The following is a 20,878-nucleotide window of genomic DNA, read 5'->3' on the forward strand; positions in this document are numbered from 1 at the left end:
GCTCCTATACTCAATCACTAGTTTTATAGTCCTTTCACTTCTCTATTCTCTTTTAACTTCAAAGATTCAACTTCTTTAATAGTCTATTTAAAAAATTCTGTGTTTACTGCTTATCTAAAACTTTGGAAGTATATGAAACCATATGTGCTTGAATTTTCAAAAGATAGTATTTCACAAAGGCAATCAGGAGACTACTCTGAAAACTGAGACTCCATGAAAGAACTATGCATTTTTATCAGTTGCTTTAGAGTTGTGCTGAGATACCATCTGGATGCTGGAATACAGCTGAGCATTGGTACTTTAAAACTAAAAATCCAGCAATGTTTTCTTGGAAATTAATAGTTATATGGGAATATTTGAAAGTTATGTGGTTTATGTTATTCAAAGCTATAAGCACAGTACCTTTTGATAATAAACGGTAATATTAATTCATGTGTTATATCTAATAGCAGTTGAAGAATGTTTTATGTCTATACTGCAAGCAAAAAGTATGTAGTGTAACACTGGTATTTAGATTATTCTGGGTATTGTTTGGCTAAAAATCTGGACCAGCATGCATTTCTAACAATATTTTGACATTAAAAGCTCCAAGAAAGCTCTTTTTGGTGAGGGCAGTTGATAACTTTTCATTCATAATTAGCTCATAGAGAACCGAGAGACATTTCAGGGAAATTGAACTGTCAGTGGGTAGAAACAAGCATTTGACCTCATCACATTGAGTGGGGCCCATCATAATTTGTTCATTTGGTGCCCATCAGCCCAGCCTCATCTCTCATACGGCACCTCGCTGACCTTCCCTCTCCAATTCCACTCAGTTCAGCTTTAATTATGACTCTGCAGACCCGAAGAAATATTGCGGCTTGCTCTCAAAAACCCTGAACTGCCACTCACCAAAAGATTGGTTTTTAACAGGTAATAAATGCCCAAAGGAAATGGTGCTGTGTCCCACACAGAGTAAAGCAGCTTTTTTTATTATTATTATTATTTTTTGAGATTTTGCTGCTTCTCAGTTGTCACTTTCCCAGTGAAAATTTCATTCCATACAGAGAGTAGTAGACTAGCTCCAGTACCATAGGAATGGTTTGGGGTTGGCATTTTTAATCATCTTTTTAAACCTAAAAGAAAGTTTCACTTGATCTGCTAACCCAGAATTGTATTAAATAACCCAGGTATTATTTAAAACTGAAAATAATAACTAAAAAAAAGTAGCTTTTATTTTTAAACAGTTGTTTCTGAGAAGCTCTGAAACTTAGTCTGAAACTTGGAAACTGGTTTTCTTCTGTGATAAGGAAATTAACTGAGATTCTCTTATAACTGTTGGCAAATTTTACTGAAATGGTGATGATAATGTGAAAGATTTAACTGTGTGACACCTGCAGAAGATCTGTGGTTTGCCAGCTTACTGGCAAGTATTATTTAATAGTTTTGCCAAGTAAACTATTAGAAAGCACAAGATACGTGGGAAGAAAATACAAATTACTACTAATTTTAAATATGTACTTCCATCCTAAAAAAAAAAAACGTTCTCATGAATTTCTGAGCAAATAAAAATATTTAAAACTACAGTACTAGAGAGTGTATCCTTGTGGTGAATGTTAAACTGTCAGCAGGATTTTCAGGTCATTTGACAAAAAGGATACAGGTGCAGTAGCTAGCAGTGAAGGTGACTGCTAGTTTCATCAATCACTTTGCCTTTCTTTAAGTTGATACATAATGGACCCCTTCAATCAGCTTCCTTGTTCTTTGTCAGTTGTTTAGGAAGAAGAAAAAAGAGGGTGGAAGGGCTGGACTTTAAAGTCAAGGTTATAAAATGAATTGTTACTTATTTACACAGGGTAAGGAGGATAAGTCAGTGTGAGAAGGGGCTCTTCATAAAATGTCGAGTTTGTCAATGGGTGATAATATGCAGTTTGAAGCTTCGTGCAGACCTTGAGTAGTGACAGTAGTTGTCAAAGCAGTGATTCTGAACAAGAGTTTAAAATTAAGACATTGTTTAGTGACAGAGACACGACATGTGCCAGAAAATGTGCTAATCAGTATTCACTTTATTTTCAGAGGGTCGCAGTAAATGATGATCCTATGACAAAGTTTGTTTAACTGCAAAAGCAGAATTATGATAGAAATAGCATGTGAATTTATACAGCACCTAGAAGGCTGTTGATACCATTTTCTTGTGTAACATATATTAACTATACATAACAGTCAGTTCAACTTCATTACAACTGTATACCTAATACATTACTTTTTTTTAGGATACAGCAAGAATTTATTTTTTTGAAAACTATCTATGTGATAGCTGTTTAACAAGCTATAATTATTTCATATTTCTTTGCACAGTATTATGGATAAAACTGATAAAGTAGAAAACTGAGTTTCCTGATGTTAAAGACTTCTGCATTTGTCACCTGCAGCACAGCATTGTGAGACTATGATGAGTATTCTGAGGGCAACACATCCGAGTAGGAAGAAAAATTTCAAGCTTTTAGCTAGAAATTAATAAAAATACAACTTTTCATATTTTCTGCATTCAAAGATTCATGCTGTTGCAGCATATATTTTTTATAAACTTCCTTCAGCTACATCTAGAGATTGTACACAGGGTTTTTTACATGACTGATTATAGTTTGGTGTTTTTATATTTTTGTACTGAGGTATGAGACTCAAAAAACATAGAAGTCCTTTATAATTTTAAATTGTGTCGTTCCATATCTTTATCGGCATGTCGATTGGAATATTCTGCTAATCCCAAATAAAGAAACAGGTTTTTTTATTTCTTTGCTCAGAATTTATAGAGAATCTGCTGAAAACTGCTTGTTGAAACTCCCCTTCTCTCTGAGGGGGACAGTTTATGGATTTCAATATGCAGTGATGGTGAGGTCCCAAAGCTCTTCTAAGTATATGAATCACTACTTGTGAATACAGCTAATTATTTCGGGTATAAGGATGTTACAATGGGCATAAGTTGCTTTTGTTCACCTTTTTTCTTGATTGCTCTGTGCTTAACTGAAGCTTGGATTGCACAAAAAGTAGAAGGCAGAGCAGCATAAAGGGAAACCTAAGATTTCACCAGAAGATACTTTGCTGATCAGGACGAAAATTTGCCTGTAACTTACTTATATACAGTTCCACATATGTCTAACTATTCTGAGGGTCTGTAAACCTTGAAATTAAATACTTGTTAAATATAGACGAAAATAGGAGTAAATGCTTTATAACTAACATAATCTCTTACTTCTGAAACTTTGTTTGTGATGGTTTTTTAGCTTGGCATATTTTAAAAAGTAAATAACCAAGTCTTGGTTGATTTATATAAGACTCCATCTTGTCAATTTTACTTGAAGAGTCATCATCACATGGAATGAAACACCTGATATTCAAATTATAATATTGAGATTTTGTCCCAGAATGTTAAGAATAACTTAAAGCTTGTTTGGGAGGATAAATATTTTGTCATTGAAAATAAAAGCTATGAATGGGGCTGACTCAACTCATTGAGAGGTGCTGCTGTTAGGGCATATCACTCCTGCCACAGAACAGTTGTGTATTGCCACACGAGTTGTGGGCTAGCAGTACAAAATAAGTGAAAGGCAAGGCCATTGTAGTTGTTAAAGTAAGGTGACTTGGAATCTTTTAAATCATGTCAATACAGACGTATTTTTATGTACTATAAAGGTTCTCGCTAACAGTTGCAGAAGGTGGGATACCCTCCATTGCCCCTCTCCAAATCCGTGCTAAGGTTGTTTTTTAAAAGTTGGTAAGTGATGTGCCACTGTTGTCTCACACCAGCATCATTTAGAAATGTTTTCAGTCCTCTTATCTCATAGACTCTGGAGGATATTGGAGAGACAGATGACCCTTTAAAAGACTGTTGAACAATGATGTGATTAAATATATTGCCATCAGAGAGACAGGTTTTAAAAACCTCACTTTAATGCCACACTTTCACATTGGGGTTTTTTTTTTTTTTGCATGCTTTTCTCCTAATGACTTGGTGAACAGTGCATTGACATATTTAGACTTAAAAAAGCAGTTCTAGAATCTTCCTGAATTAGTTTTGGTTCCTGTGCAGTTGATGAAATTTTTCATTTTAAACTGCTATTCACTTGGATTAGGAAACCTTTCCACCTTTGTATGGCTGCATACAAGTGTCACTTGGTGTTTCTAGTCCCTAGCATTTGTGTTCTTGATTTGAAGATGCCAGAAGAATTGGGGAATAGTACATTCATAAGAGCTGTAAAACAGATCTTTTAATTATATAGTGGAGTTTAGGAATTCATGGCGGTAAAAGAAGGTTTGTGTACAAATCTTCTGTTATTAGTTTGAAATGTTCTTATGAAAAATGTACAAAAATCATTTTACCATTTCTGCTGAAGGAGCTTTGTAACATTAGCAGCATTAGAACATATGCTTACTACATAAATCATAAATTTCAACTATTATTAAGTGCATTTTTGTATTAAAAGTTGCTTTAAAATGGAATAAGTTTTAATAAATGGTGATTGTCACAGTCTTCCTGCTGCTACATTTGCGCTCAGTTGACTAACAATCTTTGGAGGATTCAGACAACAGTAGCAGAAATACTCTATAGTAGTACCAGGGTAATTTCAAAAGTAGGTGAGAAAAAATTACCAGCCTAATTTGCCTTCAGTCATCAGCTGAGGATTAACTATGGCCACAGCTACTGTGTAAAGCAGCATGCTTGTGTTCAGGGTCTGTGTCTGCACAGTGGAGCCTTTATTAGAGATATCCATTGGGTGAGGTTGTTTTGTTTGCCCGTGTGCTGTGCATGTTGTTGCTTACATTACTCTGAGCCATGTGTGGATGGGACTGAGTGGCATTTCTTCTTAGTTAAGTGTGAAAAGAAGTGTTCTCATGGAGGCTGAGTAAGTCATTTGATGCCACGAATTTTGTTTCCATGTCCAAAAAAAGGAAGTGTGCTTTTGAATTTAAGCAAAGAAACTGAAGGTAACTGGTTATAAATAAACCTCTCTTAACAGACTGTATCAGATGACTTTTTTTCTTTCTTTTTAAGGCCAAAAAGTGAAGCTGAAGGAAAACAAATCATGGAAAAGCTGTATTTTAGCAATGATCTCAGTTAGGTCAACTGTAATTTTTGTAAACTAAGGAATATGGTTTTTTTCAGGTTAAAACGTTATGTGTAAGATGAAATAAAACTTGGGAAAAATTGGCACATCAATATCATGTATAAGAGAGGTATTCCAGTACATGCAGAGATTCTACACCCACATTGAGGAAGTGCTAATATAGGTGTATACATGCAGCGGGCTCAGTGCTGATTTCAGATTTTTGTCCTTGCAGGTGGGTTAATGTGCATTAAGATCATCATGACAGAAGCCAAAATAACATGTTGCATTCTTCAACAAAAATATTAGTGACCAAGATTCAAATATAGTTGTATTAAGCCAGCAATGTATTTTAATGTAATTTATTTTTTTTATTACATTTTAAGTGTAATTTACATTTTAGCATTCATAAATATCAGTGCTAGATTTCAAATATTCCGTATTATAGGCTGAATTCGATTTGTCTCGTAGGTAATACTGTGCGGTAAATGTTTCAACTTACACACTTATCCTGGCACAAGAGGTCCTTTTCTGGGGGAAAGTTTGAACTTGGTGCTTCTGTTGGAAGAAACCACTATGCAGAAGTTGTTACAGTATAACCTTAACTGTAAAATTATACATTTTAGCCAGTAGGGTTCAGTATGTTTTCACATTAGAGGTGTCTAGAGTACTGGCTGTTTACCAAAATCAAAACAATATATTAGAAACCATTTGTAGGAACTTTTCTGAAGTCATTTAGACTCAATGCCAAAATCTGTATTAATCTCTCTTGGCAGCATCCACTATTTCAAGTCCATAATTCGGGTGCATGATGAGGCTGCCACCTTATTCTGTTTTTCTAACTTTTGAACTACTTCAGGTAATCCTTAGACTTTCCAGTTAGGTGGTCAGTGGAAGGATCGAATCACTAAATTCAAGTAAATTACTTGTTTGTATATTGAGAGAATGCCTTTTCCTTGAAAAGTCTAATGACTATTGCAAAGGAGCTTAAAATGTCATGCTGCTTGATGAAATTCACACACATGCATCAGCCACCAGATCCTTGCTATTTGCTTTGTAGAATTGTACATAGGAAAAAATGATGGTGAATCTTGAGGTTGAATTGGTTTGGTCACTGCTATTTCAGAAGTTAAAACTTGGACTGGGATACAGTTTAAGCACTCAAGTGTGGGAAGTTTCTGCAAATGCAATTAAAAGAAGATTCTCCCTTAGTATCTGTTGAATCCCTTTTCATTGCCGACTGGTGATCTCAGAGATTACCTATGGGCAAGAATGTGCACTTCTCAATTTATGCCAAGGTTTGTGGCCCATAATTATGACACTGAGTTCACCCCTTTCGTTCATGTTTGTGTAATAACCCTGACTTAATTGTGAGAATATTCCCACTTTTTTTGCTACTGAAATTCTTTCTTGTGTGGCTTTTTAGAATATTTCACTAATATTTTCACTGCGCTATCCATGTGATTCATTATGCTCAGCAGAAGTAAAAAGCAAAGATGCCAAATCCCAAACAAAATGATGTGTTGCTGTAAAATAAAGCTTTAAGCTCTATTATACATGCAAAGTACAACCTGTCTCACTGGCCTTCAGCTACACATAAAATGCAAAACAAGTGCACGCTTAGTTTTAAAAGTGCTTGATTAATCTGGTATGGGATTAATAGAGTTTTCTACTGTTCATGAACTCCAGGTTAAGGCCTAATTCTGCTTCCTTTATATCATGTAGTCATTTTTATGCTGTAAGAGCAATACTTTTTACTGATAAGGGGTTACTGGAAATCTGTCTAGGTGGTTATATTTTAAGAGAACCATAGAAAAAAATCTAAGGGACATAAAAATATTAGAAAAGGGATAATTTAATATTAGACATGATTTTGATCTTTTCCAGATTTATAGATTACCTTGAACACACTACTCTTTGAAAGGATTATTTTATACCTATTTGAGACCATACAAATATTAGAGTGAAAAAAAAAAAAACCAGAGAAAATGATTAATTTTGGGAGACTATGAGCAGTATAATAGAAGTGCTCTTTTATTATATATTCATCTCATTGTGATTTAAAAACCAATGCGAGTTACTGAGGGGGAGGGGTGTTTGATTTTTCCTTGCAAGTTTTTAGAAACCAAAGTATTATTCTATCAATGTTGAAATTCAGTAAGAACTCTTGGAATTCACTTTCTAATGTCTGAAATTGTCAGAAACCAATACTGGTTTAAAGGTATGAGCATTAATGTGCTAATTTTCAATTAACCTCATTGACATATTAATCATTTAGGGAAGCGCAGAGCCTAAAAGTTGGTGACAATGCAAAAAGAAGGGAGTTAGGATATATTAGAAATTTAAGGACTGCCGAGCAGACATGGCTTTTAGAAGGTGTTTAGCGCATGTAGAGCAGTTAAATGTGCCTTTGGTGGAAAGTTTATATTAGTATTTTCCAGAATTTGACATGATGTCCTCAAGTGTCTGTATATCTAGGTAAGTTAGCCCAAATTGAATTGTGGTATCCTCTTGCTTTCCCAGACTGCAGAAAATATGAGATTGCTTGCTTGGTTGGTTTCTCCACCCCCCTATCAGAGGAATACTGTCCTTAGTTTCACAATCCATATTAGTGTGACTTAAGTATGCTCTAATGTTGGGGTTTGCTACAGCGTCTTCAGATAATGCAGACTAGGATGTTGACGTTCTTTCTGCAATTCTTCGTTTGCTTTTTTAATATCTTTTTATGAATTACCAATTCTTTTATTTTGTAAGAGATGTGTAAGGAAGACATTGCCTTGTGACTATGAGTAATACGTAATTGGTAATGGAGCAAAAGATCATGAATATACTGTTTCCTCCTAGTAGTTGTCTTTCCTTTGTTTGCCTCATTTTCCATCTTTCTCCTAATGCTATAAAATTATAGTTAAGTTGCTCTCATAGCTTCAGTTGAAAGATCATGTAAATGTGGCTGGGCTATGCGATAGCCCTTCTCCTCTTATCTGTTGTGGAGCAACATAGCCTTACAGTGAGTGTAAGAGAGGATATAGCTCTCACAGCTCAGTAGGTCATTCTTGGATTATGTGATGGATATTGCCAATAGGAGGGCAGTAGAAGGGCTACTTAGATTAAATGATTCAGTCCACTGCTTTAACAGAATATAATTTAGAAGAATAGAACTATAATTATCATCATTCTTGGAAGCAAATATTTTTTTCCAATAATATGTTTTTATCCAAACATATACATTTCTGAATCAGGATCAAAAGTTAATCTATGTTTATTATTACAGCATTATTAAGCTAAGGAACAAATACAAAAGAAAAAAGAGAACAGACATAATTTTGTGCTTAATAATAATACTTCATACAAGAAAGTTTGCCCAGCCCTTTTCTTTAGTAGTGCTTTTTATTTTAAATAATTTTGGAAAATAGTTTTTTGTATTAACTTCAGCTTAGTTTTTAAGGACTGACTTAGCTGGCAAAAAGGAGTATGTTCATGTGCAGAGGATTCAGTGGTTTATAGCTAGTCAGCTGTGTTGTGACAGAGAAAGCCAAAAGTATTGTCAGTGATGTTACATTTTTCCTTTATGTGGTTAATGAGTAGGAGACTTTTAAGGCAAAATCTTAATGTTGCCCCTCTTGTTCTTATATAAGAAGTTGTTTAAAAAATTTTGCAGCTTCTTTTAGGGTGATGGATGATCTTTCAATGTGTGCAGTTATTATGGGGGCCAATCTGACTCATACCAATACAGTTTTCCCATATGGCTTCACCATGGAGTCCCTACTCTGACTTTTAATTCATGGTAGCTTTCAGTCAAAATGGGGTGGGAGGACAGTCTATATTTGATTATTTTTTTTATTTCTGTCATTTTAAACAGCTGTATAAAAAAAAAAAGTTTTGCAAGTTTAATCTTAATAATCTTCACCCAAAAAAAGCAGACACGCTATGTCATAAAATAACTATTAGTGACTAGTTTGTATCCTATAAATCTAACTTGAGTTGATAATATGGTCCATTACCAGCTAACTGCACAGAGTATTTTTCATTTTACACTCTTCAGTTACTTTTTAGTGAAGTGTTAAAAAATATGAAGCTTTTCTCCTCTCTAAAATTGCACACTGTCTGTCTGTTATTAGGGAGATAACAGCTCTTATAAATGTTTCAGTAAGCGTTAAGTAGACAGTTATGTGCACTCTCATTCCACGCTTATTTGCTTACTGTAATAAACTGATAAAATATGTGTGGTTTGTCTCTGTGTATCTGCAGGCATCATGAGTCACATAGATTTCCTTTAGAAATAATGTTGTGTCTGCAGAATTGATTGGTTATTTTCATAAACCATCCAAAGGTACACAAACGACTTCTATTATTTAAACATATGCTGTGTAAGATTTGTAGGGGATTATCTGCTGGTTACTAGGTGCTTCTTGTTCTATTAACTCTTTGGAGGATTATTTTAACCCCAGAGTGATTGCAGGTATCTGCCCTGTGTGTTTCTTTAAATATTGCAATTGTATGCATTAAAAATTTCAGAATAAAACCAAAAAATTCTGTTTACCAAACTCATGCATCTGTTAAATAGACTGCATTACAGTCACAGCAAGCCTTGCCAGCTCAAAACCCTTGCTAACATGTAGAGGGCTTGAAAATTTCCATCTTCCAGAACTAAATTCCTTTGTTCAGCATGTATACATTTTATTTATTTCTAGTGCTGCTGTGTTAAATGCAACTGAAAATTAATGTTCTATGGGAAGGAAGATGGTTAAAAGATAATGTCATTATTCTGGCTGTCCTTTGCATGTCTATTGCTCTGTATAGTATATTGAAAATAAAAGTGAATGGGCTCACAAGTGAAATTATGACTGAAACATGAGAAGTAAAGCTGAAAGGGGCATAGAATAAAATCTCTAAAAATCACAGGAAGGTTTCAGTAAAATTTGAATTAGTGTTACAATTTAAGTACAGTGAGGGATTTTTGCTGTATGTGTATACATATGTACCTACATTTTGGACTTCTGACTAATTTTTTTTTCATTGCTATTAATAACATCATATTAATAAAACCAACTATATGTTAAGACAGAGAAGCTAGCGTACTTCAAAATACTTATTTTAACATGAATAAAACAGATTTCCTAGGATTGTTAATGAAAAATGGGTGAACCATTTCATGAAATAACTTTTCTGTTATGCATGTCCAGCTCAAATTGAATTAAATGTTAAAAGTTAAAGGCTAAGCTTGAATTTAAAAAAGATATTTATTATATCTTAAAACTTAAGTTTTATTCATTATTTCATCAATGGCTTAATTAACTGGTACTAATGTGACTGCTTATAACCTCTAATTGCTATTGCCTCTATGTATCAATAAGATATTTACTATTCGAAGTACCTCCTTTCTTATTTCCTGACAACTGAATTGTTTTTTGAGAGTTCTACCTTGTCAGTTATTTCTAGAAATCTAAGCGGAGTATTAATCTATTGAAGTTTGGTTTTAGTATTCAAAGATATTCTGAATTTTGAGGAACTTTAGAGGTCCATGCAATTTGTACTTTTCCCATTCATTTTGCATTAGCCAGAAATCTGGTCATGTGATGTCACAGGAGTTATTATTTTATAAACATAATTTAAAGTTAAGCTATGTAAAAGTAACCCTAATCGTATTTTTATGCACATGAAATGGCATTGGAGTAAAAAGATACCTGGTCATTATGGATCTTGTAAAGTTTCACTGAATTGTGTTCTTGGACAAAAGTATTAGATATTTTCCTGCTTGTCAGATATTAGTAATTGTACCGAAAAAATCAACTCTGTTTAAAAAGATGGTGCTTATATTCTTCAAGTGGTATATATTTGAAGGGGGACAGAAATGTAAGTATTTGGCTATGTTTTTTATTCTAAACAGCTGTATTTTCTTCTGATCATATAGGAGAACTAAAAACGTTGTCCCTGAGGACATTACATCATCTTTCTAGTGGGAAGAAATTGTCTGAACTTCACCAAGTTACTTTGAAAGTATTAGTATATTATATGTGTTAGAAGTTGGGGTTGTGGAGTTCCCTCGGTTCAGATGTATTCTGAAACTGCCTTTCGTCTTCACGCTGAAGGTTACTGCTAAATCATTAATTTGTTTGTAAAAAAAACCCTGATAGCAGTTTTTGTGTATTAGAGAAAGAAAGACTAGGTAAAAAGTTGAAAGTTACATCTTACATGGAAGCCTTTGCAGAAGTGTTTGCTTGATCCCATCCCATGTGTGTTGTTTTAATTACAGTCACATAGTGACTGAGTTTTGAGGGGATGGGAAGCCTTTCTGCCTTTTTTCCTTCATTATTTGTTGTTCATTCAGTATGATATGTGTGAAACTTAGTGCACCTTCCAAAACCACCTCTGAATACAAACTCACTCATTTCCTTATGTAGTTTTCTTCAGCTTTCATCAATGTAACGCTCACATTTCTGAACATTTATTAGTTGATCTTTATAGATACTCATTTGAGGTGATGGATATTACTAGGCTGGCTTTCCAGTTCAGAAACTGGTGCTCAAAGATGATGGTCAAGCTTGTTACGTGCTCCCTTTCTTCTTCAGTTTTTCAAGAGGATTGTTTTACAGCCTTACATTTTCCAGATACTCTGCCATTACTGTAACACCTTGTGGGTTTAAATCCCAGCTCTTACCAGCTTCTCACACTACTGGAATTGTTCACTAAGCCTTCAGACCAGCCCCTTGATGTTAAATGTGGCAGTCAGGAAGATGTTGCAACCTGTAAGAGTTTTGTAGGGAAGGCAAGATAAAAGCCCGTTTTCCTTGCTTAGCTGCTTGGAGTCTTGAACATCCTGCTATTTGCAGTTGTCTCTTTCACTTAGTTACACCTGCAGGGCTATAGGGAGGGCAAGAGAAGATGGACACTCATCAGTGGAAACAGATAAACAGATATATCTATCAGATATACTACAAAGCTCAGTAGCTCATAATGCGTGGACCAGACAAATGGGATTTTCAAGCTGAGCATTTGGCTTTTTCAACCTCTGTTCTGTTTGTGTGGTGTTACTTTCATGTAATTTCCTAGCCTTTCCTTAAAACTTGTTTAAAGAATTCAAATTCACTTTTCTGCAGTTTTCTGCATATTCCTTGCTTTTGCGCTTTTGGGCTCATGATTACGGATTTCCTTAGCAGCAGTATCTTCTGGGAATTTGTTTGCACACTGAATGTCTTTTATACATGGTACTTCTTCAGGATAGAATGGATACAGGCATCCTTGGGATTTCTCTTATTGCCTGTGGCAGCAAGACTATTAAAAAAGTGGCAACATCCTTCTGCTCTATACAGCTGGTTTTTTAGTATTTGACTATATGTAATTGTAATTGTTAGGCAACAAAATATGTAATTGTTAGGCAACATTTTTTGTGGTTTTAACAAGAGAAGGAGAAGACCATTTCTCACTATACTTTCACAGTACGCAGGGGGCTCGGGGTCACCCTTGAGTTCTGATGCATAGAACAGAGGGAGACTTCTTGTTGGAAACAACATAATTAATTTAAGTACTTACCTATGTTAAAAAACCTCTGATAATTTAATGGAAAACTGTAGAGTTAAAATATTTATTTATAAATAAATTTATTTATAATGGAAAATGAGGCAAATATGGCAAAGTTAAAGCTGCTGTTTCTCAGCACCAGCAATGTTATTTTTAGGCCTTATTATCTGATATCTATTACTGCAATTTGTTTATGGATTTGAATACATCCTTACATGTTTCTAGCTCACTAAAATTTCTGAAAGAAAGCAGGCACTCTAGCTGAGTGAAAACTGCCATATTTAATTATCATTTTATCTGTTCTTCGCTTACACCATTCACTAACTGTTGTTTTGTACTTAACAGGTCACTACCCAAGTCTCTGTGCCAACAAAACCACATGAACTGCTTCATCGAATGAGCGGAAAAGGTTTAGCAGCTCATTATCACTTCTCAAGACAGCCAGGCATTTTTGGTGATCGTATGGTGTCTGTGCAAGTGACAGTAACAAATACAACTGATCAGAAGATAGAGAATATTCACATTGGAGAGAAGAAATTACCTCCAGGCATGAGAATGCATGAGTTTAATCCAATAGGTAATTGTATCCTATCCTTAAAAAATACAGAATCTTAATCTTTCCCAAAATTTCAAATATAGGAAAGTGGTTTTGCATAGTTGTATGTATGCTTGCATAGTTGTATGTATGCTTATATATATGTGTATGTATACCTGCACACACACACACACGCGGGCAACTATCTTTTCTTAGATAATCTAATTTTAACAAAAATTTAGTTCAGCTTTCCTTTACTTTTATTTGACTTTGAAAATAACTGCTTAGATCAGAACTTAAGGGCCTGAAAGCTTAGCTGCTTGTTGAAATATCAATTATATTATATCAATTCCAGTTGATGTAATAAAATTTTTCTGTCTCCCCACAAACTTTAATTCTCTTACAGCCTTAGTCCAGAGTGGGCTACTATGAAGAATGAGGTTTTGATTTATATATTCACAATTATTTTCTTTTCAAGCTTTACTGAATATTGTGGTATAGTCAGAAGGAACAAAAGTGTCTCTATTTTATAATAGAACTGGAAAGGGCAGACAAACTCCTTTTTGACACAAGTTCCTATACTTTAGACGAATTTCTTCTCTGTTAATGAGCTACATTACTATGTAAATCCATGTCACCTTAGAACAATACAGAAAGTTCTTAAAGCACAACAGTGAAGTAAAGATTTCAGTAGTTAAAAGATGTTTGGTATTTAATTGCTCTATACTATTGAAATACTTACTTTTTTAACAGGCTGTACAGATTTACACCAAGTAGCTACAAAAGCAATTGTACAATGCTACCATTTATTTCAGAGTTAAAATTCTGGAAACATATGCATTTTGATAATGATACATATTTGATCAAGACAGTAACTTTTAGGAAAAATATTAATTTTTGCATTAAATGAACGATTTAATGCAAAAATTGAGGTTCATTAAATGAACCTCAATCAGAGTTCTGATTTCAAGTTAGTTTTGACCATCAATCTAATTTAATATCATTCCATTTAAACATTCAAAGAAATAAAGTCACAAAGGCTTACCAGTAGAAAACTAGTAATACTATAAATCAGATCAGGAGATACTGTACTTACAATAATAGTGAACAGTAGCATTCACTTTTGTCATGTAAAAAACATGAAAAAATCTGGAATTAATAAATTATCCAGTTCAGGTTTTGAGTTCCACAGCACAATCCTACCCTTTAAAGTATTTATTTCCTTAAGAAAGACATTATTGTGGTACCTGTCCTGTGAAGCTGTTGGTTTCTTCTACAGAAAATAAGCTATATGTTATCTGTAGTTCCTTCCAAAAATGTTGCTTTTCTGGCTCGAATGCAAATTTTCTGTATTCTTTGTCACTTTATGTAGAACTCAGTTTATATGCCCTGTTCTTCTTACTACCTTTTGTGTTTCTAGCATTTGGAAAACATATATCAATTTTTCAATTTTATTTTTTCTGTAAATAATTTTCCTAGCTATTCTAATACAAAACCATATTTTGTTGATGGCAGGGCTGTAAGATTGAAATGGCAACATTCACCGTGGGGAGGGGGGATCCAAGACACTTAAACATGCAAGTGTGACATTTGGGTGATACCTACTTGAAATAAAACTGCAAGCATTGGCTCCTTTTTATGGAGCGCTTTCTTTAAATATAGGTTTTCTAATTGTGTGAATTTTGGGGGTTTGCATCTTGGGTCTTCTATTGCTTTGCATGTGTACTTTACCTGTTGAAAATGTTTTCACGTAGAGTGCATTGAGCCTGCAGGATCCGTTACCGTTTCAATGGGTATTGACTTCTGTGATTCTACTCAGACGGCCAGTTTCCAGTTATGGTGAGTTCTTGGGGAGGGAGAGTAATTTTTTGCTCTTGAAAGGCAAAAGTAGTGCATATTGGAAGTTGACTTGGCAGTAGCAGACTTGCTGTTTATTATATATTTAAAGAATTGAACAGTAGTTCACAACATGATGTATACCCAAGATGTTTTTAGAGTAATAAGACGTAGTGTTCGATTTTACTATTACAAGGATTATCAGATTTCTTCATTGTTTCCAAATTTTTTTAGAACTTGCTTCTAAAACAACAGATTCATGGTAAGCTGAAATCTAGGTTTGAAATCACACGTGTAAGTTCAAAAACTCTTTGACAGGTCGGGTTTGAGAGGTCGTGTTTTTCCCTTGTTGTAAATGATACCAAATAGAAGCATGAACTCCTCTTCCAGTTTAGAATTACTTTTCTTTTCCTGAGCATTATTTTTTTTTTTCCCCATATCCTTGGAATTCTTCTTAGGAACACCACCTTGAAGGGAGCAGTCAGGTTTGACTAATCGTCTGGAGTGTTTTGTGTGTGTTCTTCCTTGTAAGAAATCACAACAAAAAAGCAAATAGTGTGAGCAATTTTACTAGCTTGAGTGCTTATGAAGTATCATTACTGCCAACTCCAAAATTTGCTGGCCAAAGAAGCTTATTCCTTATGCTGTAGATTCTTTTAAATTATTAGAGAGAGAATGAAAATAAGTAACTGGCTGGCCAACTAGATTTTGTCTTATATACTTACATACTTGATTTATGCCTTTTATGCTCATTAATGGCACAGTCAAGATCCTCTTTGTATGAGTTCCTGTTGCATTCTAGGCTAGCAGGGAACCTGTTCACACAGTGAGAACTCCGTTATTAAGCAACATTTGAAACCAGTTAAAATTTACAGTAGCAGTGTCCAAACATCAGGAATGAACAGGTGGGGGAGAGCTAGACACCTTCTTTTATGAGCTATTCTGGCAAATACAGTCTTTGAAACTATGCAAAGGCACTGAATAGATCTGCACAATTCTTTTTTTTTTTTTTTTTAGCATATTTTGAAATAATGATTTTTTACATATTTGCTGCAAGACGCACTACTTCCTATACTATGCACAAAAAAGGGTATTCACGTTGCTGCATTCCAGTTTAGGGGAAGCAGGAAACCCTTTGAGAAAGTTCTGTTTCTCTTTCTGGAATACCGTAGAAATTTTTGTGTACTACTACTAAGCACAGCTTGCACAACTTACAGGTTATTAAATACAGTTGGATAATCTTAATAAAGATGTAGCCAAGTGACTCCAAAAGAACCATTGCTAAAATAAAATTTCTTGTTCTAGCATCAGGGAGGTTTTAACATTGATTTTTACTCCCCTTCCTCCGCCTCCTGCCTCCCCCAACCCTTTTCCTGTAAAATGGATACATGTGTAGTCATTTAAAAAATATTAGTACCTCCAGCAAGATGTCTGCAGCATGTAGTTTATGTGCATCATGTTGTTGTAGCTGGTCTGTATGCAGTTTGCTGGAATTTGGAAACAGCTTTGGATTGTTGCCTGATGCTATGTTTGTTTGGGAAGTGAAGTTCCTTTCTAGGCAATGCAATTTCATAATTGCTTCAAAATGATAGGCTCTCTTTCCCTAAATATAGTTTGGGGGTTTTCTTTTAAAAAGAATGTTCCTACTTTATAAACTGAGCATATTTTATATAGAGCGGATATTTTTCTTTCAAGTACATATTTTCAGTATACTAATGATTTGATTCCAAACTTATACCATTTATTGCTAAGAATCTTAGTAGTGATGAGGATAAGCAATGTAGCATAACACATTGATTTTATGCAGATCATCACCTTTATGTTTTGGGAGGTCTGCTGTATTAGTGATATATAAAAACTGATTACTTTCTCCAACATTGCCTAGTAATTGTTTATTATTTTCCTATTAGACAAACAAGACAGATCAATATTCCTGAACACCGACCAGACTATGAGTAACATCACTGTAAATAGATTTGCCTCAGACCTCAGCGGTGTATTCATTTTAATGATTTGGACAATGTGAGTCCAATGACAAAGCTCAAGCTAAGTTTAAAATTAAATTAAGAATAGGAATTGCTTACTTTGTTCCTTTGCTAATTGATAAGGCCTTGTCTCTTTTACACTAGTTCTTAGTATAAAAATAGGCAAAATGTCCTTTGAATTAAATTTGCTATTTTACTGTTAAAACATGTATTTTTCAAAATCCTGCTGATCTTCAATATCATTGAAAAAATTGTACAGCGGCAAGTTTGGGGGGAAATGTCTGACAGAATTCTGCTGCAGCCGTTTTAACTTGTCACACTTCTTAAAAAGCTTTTATCCAAAAGGAAGAACGACTTGTAGAAGTTTGTCAAAATGTAGTTGAAATACTGTGTATACAAAGGTGTCGATATTCTTGTATTTCCTGATAGCATATCTTTATGAAAGACATTGTCAGTTATTTTGCATTTTTGTTAGAAGCATGTTCAGCAGTGAAGTGTTCCTAATCATAATCATTTTCTTTACGTTGTTCTAAGAGGAGCACTTTGTCTTGCATCAAATGTAATTGATCCTGAAGCAGTGTAATCACAATTACTCACTTTCTTAATTGGCCTGCCCAAAATCAGAAAATGGAAACCGATCGGCAGTGTTTAAATCAATAGCTTTGTAGTAAAGCTTGTGGGGGTAGGGAGATAGTGGTAATGGGTAGATCAATTGGTCTTAGATGCCAATCATGGACTGTGTGTTTTGCATAGCAAACACCACCTTTCTGCTTGGGGATGTGCTGTTGTACTAGTAGTTCAATAAATACAAACTGTATAAAGAAAAAAAACTAACATGAGTAACAAAATATTTAGATCTGTTTCTGAATTTGTTGTACAAATCAAGAACAATGCAGGAGAAACTGCATTACAGAGAGATGTTCGAAGAGCTGGGCTTTGAAAGACCCCCCTCATAAAAACTGTTTTTATTAAGCAAAGCTTACTGAGATCACACATCTAATTAAAAAGAGGTGAAACGCCTTAACTTGAAAATTGTGCCTAATGCATTTATTTAGAATGTGTATTAGGATGCTCACACTATGTACTCGTAAGGAGAACATCTCTTCATTGCTATTTTTCTTGTACCGTCTCCTTGGAGAGGCACACTACTTCAGCCACACTGGTGTTCTGCACAATAATGCCTCTGAAGCAGAAAGTTAAAGAGGAATAAATGGAGGAACTTAGTCTTTTAAAAGATTTTTGTGAGTGTTACTCATTCTTTTTGGATTACATTGTTCTGATTCTGCAAGCAGAACGTACACAACTTAGAAGTGTAATGCGATTTGTTATTGACTAACTCACATGCAAGGTAGTCTGAATTGTTGAATCCTAGTTAAGCATTACTATATTCACCATCCCAGTAAGAGAACTGTCTTTGGTAGGCAGGTAGACATCAGTAAGCAGAGGAAAGGCTGGAACAGATCCCTGATGTTGCAGACTGAATGCAGTACTGTGGAATTTTAATTTTTTTCCTTTGTCAGATTTTATGTATTTCCACATTGGTGTGTTTTCTCTTGTATCCTTGAGCTCCTAGTAATCACCATCCTAATAATCCTACCACTGTCTCTTATTTTATTTTTGTTATTTTGCATGTCTCTACTTTTCAGATACCCTTAGGTCTTTCTCACAGCTTACCAGTTTCCTTAGATGTGGGGAAAAAAGATTTGGGAGCTTTGCCATGTCAGAATTGAGCACTGGATCCTTGGAATTAAGGCGTTTGAATCCCTAGAGAAGAATGCCAAGGAAGGTTACAGAGACAGAGGGTTATGCCATATACATGCCTTTATCCTATTTTGTGCACATATATTTGGCATGTCAGATTCCTGTCTGCATTTGTAAAACCCAGAAAGTGAATCGCAGAATAATAGGGGTTGGAAGGGACCTTTGGAGATCATCTAGTCCAACCCCCTGCCAAAGCAGATTCACCTAGAGCAAGTTGCATAGGATCATGTCCAGGTGGGTTTTGAATATCTCCAGATAAGGAGACTCCTCAACCTCTCTGGGCAGCCTGTTCCAGTGCTCTGACACCCTCAAAGTAAAGAGGTTTTTCCTTATGTTCAGATGGAATTCCCTGTGTTACAATTTGTGCCTGTTGCCTCTTGTCCTATTGCCGGGTGCCACTGAAAAGAGCCTGACCCCATCCTCTTGACACCTGCCCCTTAGATATTTATAAGCATTGATGAGATCCCCTCTCAGTCTTCCTCAGAATAAACAGACCCAGGTCTGACAGTCTTTTCTCCTAACAGAGGTGCTCCAGTCCCTTGATCATCTTTGCAGCCCTCTGCTGGATTCTTTCCAGTAGTTGCTTGTCTTTCTTGAACTGGGGAGCCCAGACTCTAGATGGGGCCTCACCAGGGCAGAGTAGAGGGGGAGGATAACCTCCCTTGACCTGCTGGCCACACTCTTCTTGATGCACCCCAGAATGCCATGGGCCTTCTTGGCCACAAGGGCACATTGCTGGCTCATGGTCAGCTTGTCAACCAGGACTTCGAGGTCCCCCTCTGCAGAGCTGCTTTTCAGCAGGTCAACCCCTACCCTGTACCGGTGGTATGGAGTTATTCCTCCATAGGTGCAGGGCCGTACACTTGCCCTTGTTGAACTTCATTAGATTCCTCTCTGCCCAGCTCTCCAGCCTGTCCAGGGCTTGCTGAATGATTGCACAGGCTTCTGGTGTGTCAGCGACTCCTTCCCATTTTGTGTCATCAGCAAACTCGCTGAGGATATGCTCTGTCTCCTCATCTGTGTCATTGATGAATATGTTGAACAAAACTGGCCCGGTATTGACCCCTGGGGAACACCAGGAGTTACAGGCCTCCAGTTGGACACTGCACCATGGATTACAACCCTCTGAGCTCTGCCATTCAGCCAGTTCTCAATCCACCTCACTGTCCTCTCATCTAACCCACTATTCCTAAGTTTACCTATGAGGGTGGTATGGGATACAGTATCAAAAGTCTTGCTGAAGTCAAGTTAGACAACATCCACTGCTCTTCCCTCATCCACCAGTCATGCCATCAGAGAAGTCTATCAGATTGGTCAAGAATCTGTGTTGACCACTCCCAATAATCTTCTTTTCCTCCACATGCTTAGAGATGACATCCAAAATGAGCTGTTCCATCACCTTTCCAAGGATGGAGGTGAGGGTTCGTGTAGGTGTCTGGTGAAGGGAAGATGTCCTCTTTGCAACATTGAGAGCTGGAGAAGGAAGCTTGTCCTTGCCTCTTCTTCCCTATTCTTTTCATCCCATTTCCAAATTCTCTTACCTCTTCCCAAATCCATGAAAGAACCACAGCTTTGAAGATAAAGTTAATTTACAGAGAACCTGTTTTCTTCTCCCTGTTCTCTTCTCCCTGTTCTCTTGAAAAGCATGCTGGATGTTGTTTAGCTCTCTTTTAAATGACTTGGCATAGGGAATGTATCTATGCCATGCATCTCTTCCCCTAGTTTTCTCAAGGTTTATGTGCAAAAAGTGTAGTCGGAGCTCCCAAAAAGAAAGAGAAATGGAATGAAAATTACTTCAGTGCCTTCCATTCTTGCTCAGAATAATGAGATCATGGGAAAATAGTGTGACGTGTGACAGAGGTTTTTTGCAAATGTGGGCTGGTTACCTTATAGTGGCATTTCCTAAGTCTCAGTGTTATTAGAAGAGCTGGGACTATGTACATAGAATCATAGAGTCATTTAGGTTAGAAAAAGCCTTTAAGATCATCAAGTCCAACTGTAAACCTCACACTGCCAAGTCCACCGCTAAACTATGTCCCTAAGCACCACATCTGCATATCTTTTAAATACATCCAAGGATGGTGACTCAACCACCCCCTGAGCAGCCTGTTCCAGTCCTTGAGCTACATAGTCTTCTACAGTTGTTATGCTGATAGAAA

At 35.8% G+C, this 20,878-nt stretch overlaps 1 protein-coding gene across 2 annotated transcripts in view; it reads left to right on the forward strand.

Moving 5' to 3' along the window:
* The window catches only part of AP3B1 (adaptor related protein complex 3 subunit beta 1), a 160,504-nt gene that overhangs the window by 115,816 nt on the left and 23,810 nt on the right, over positions 1-20,878 (forward strand). For both annotated transcript variants that reach the window (XM_074166857.1, XM_074166859.1), the window contains 2 exons: positions 12,948-13,179; positions 14,892-14,976. In XM_074166857.1, coding sequence (XP_074022958.1) covers positions 12,948-13,179; positions 14,892-14,976 — 317 coding nt within the window. The remainder of the gene's footprint in view (positions 1-12,947; positions 13,180-14,891; positions 14,977-20,878) is intronic.

This window comes from Numenius arquata, chromosome Z (genome assembly GCF_964106895.1).
Source record: "Numenius arquata chromosome Z, bNumArq3.hap1.1, whole genome shotgun sequence".
In the NCBI taxonomy this organism is placed as follows: Eukaryota; Metazoa; Chordata; class Aves; order Charadriiformes; family Scolopacidae; genus Numenius; species Numenius arquata.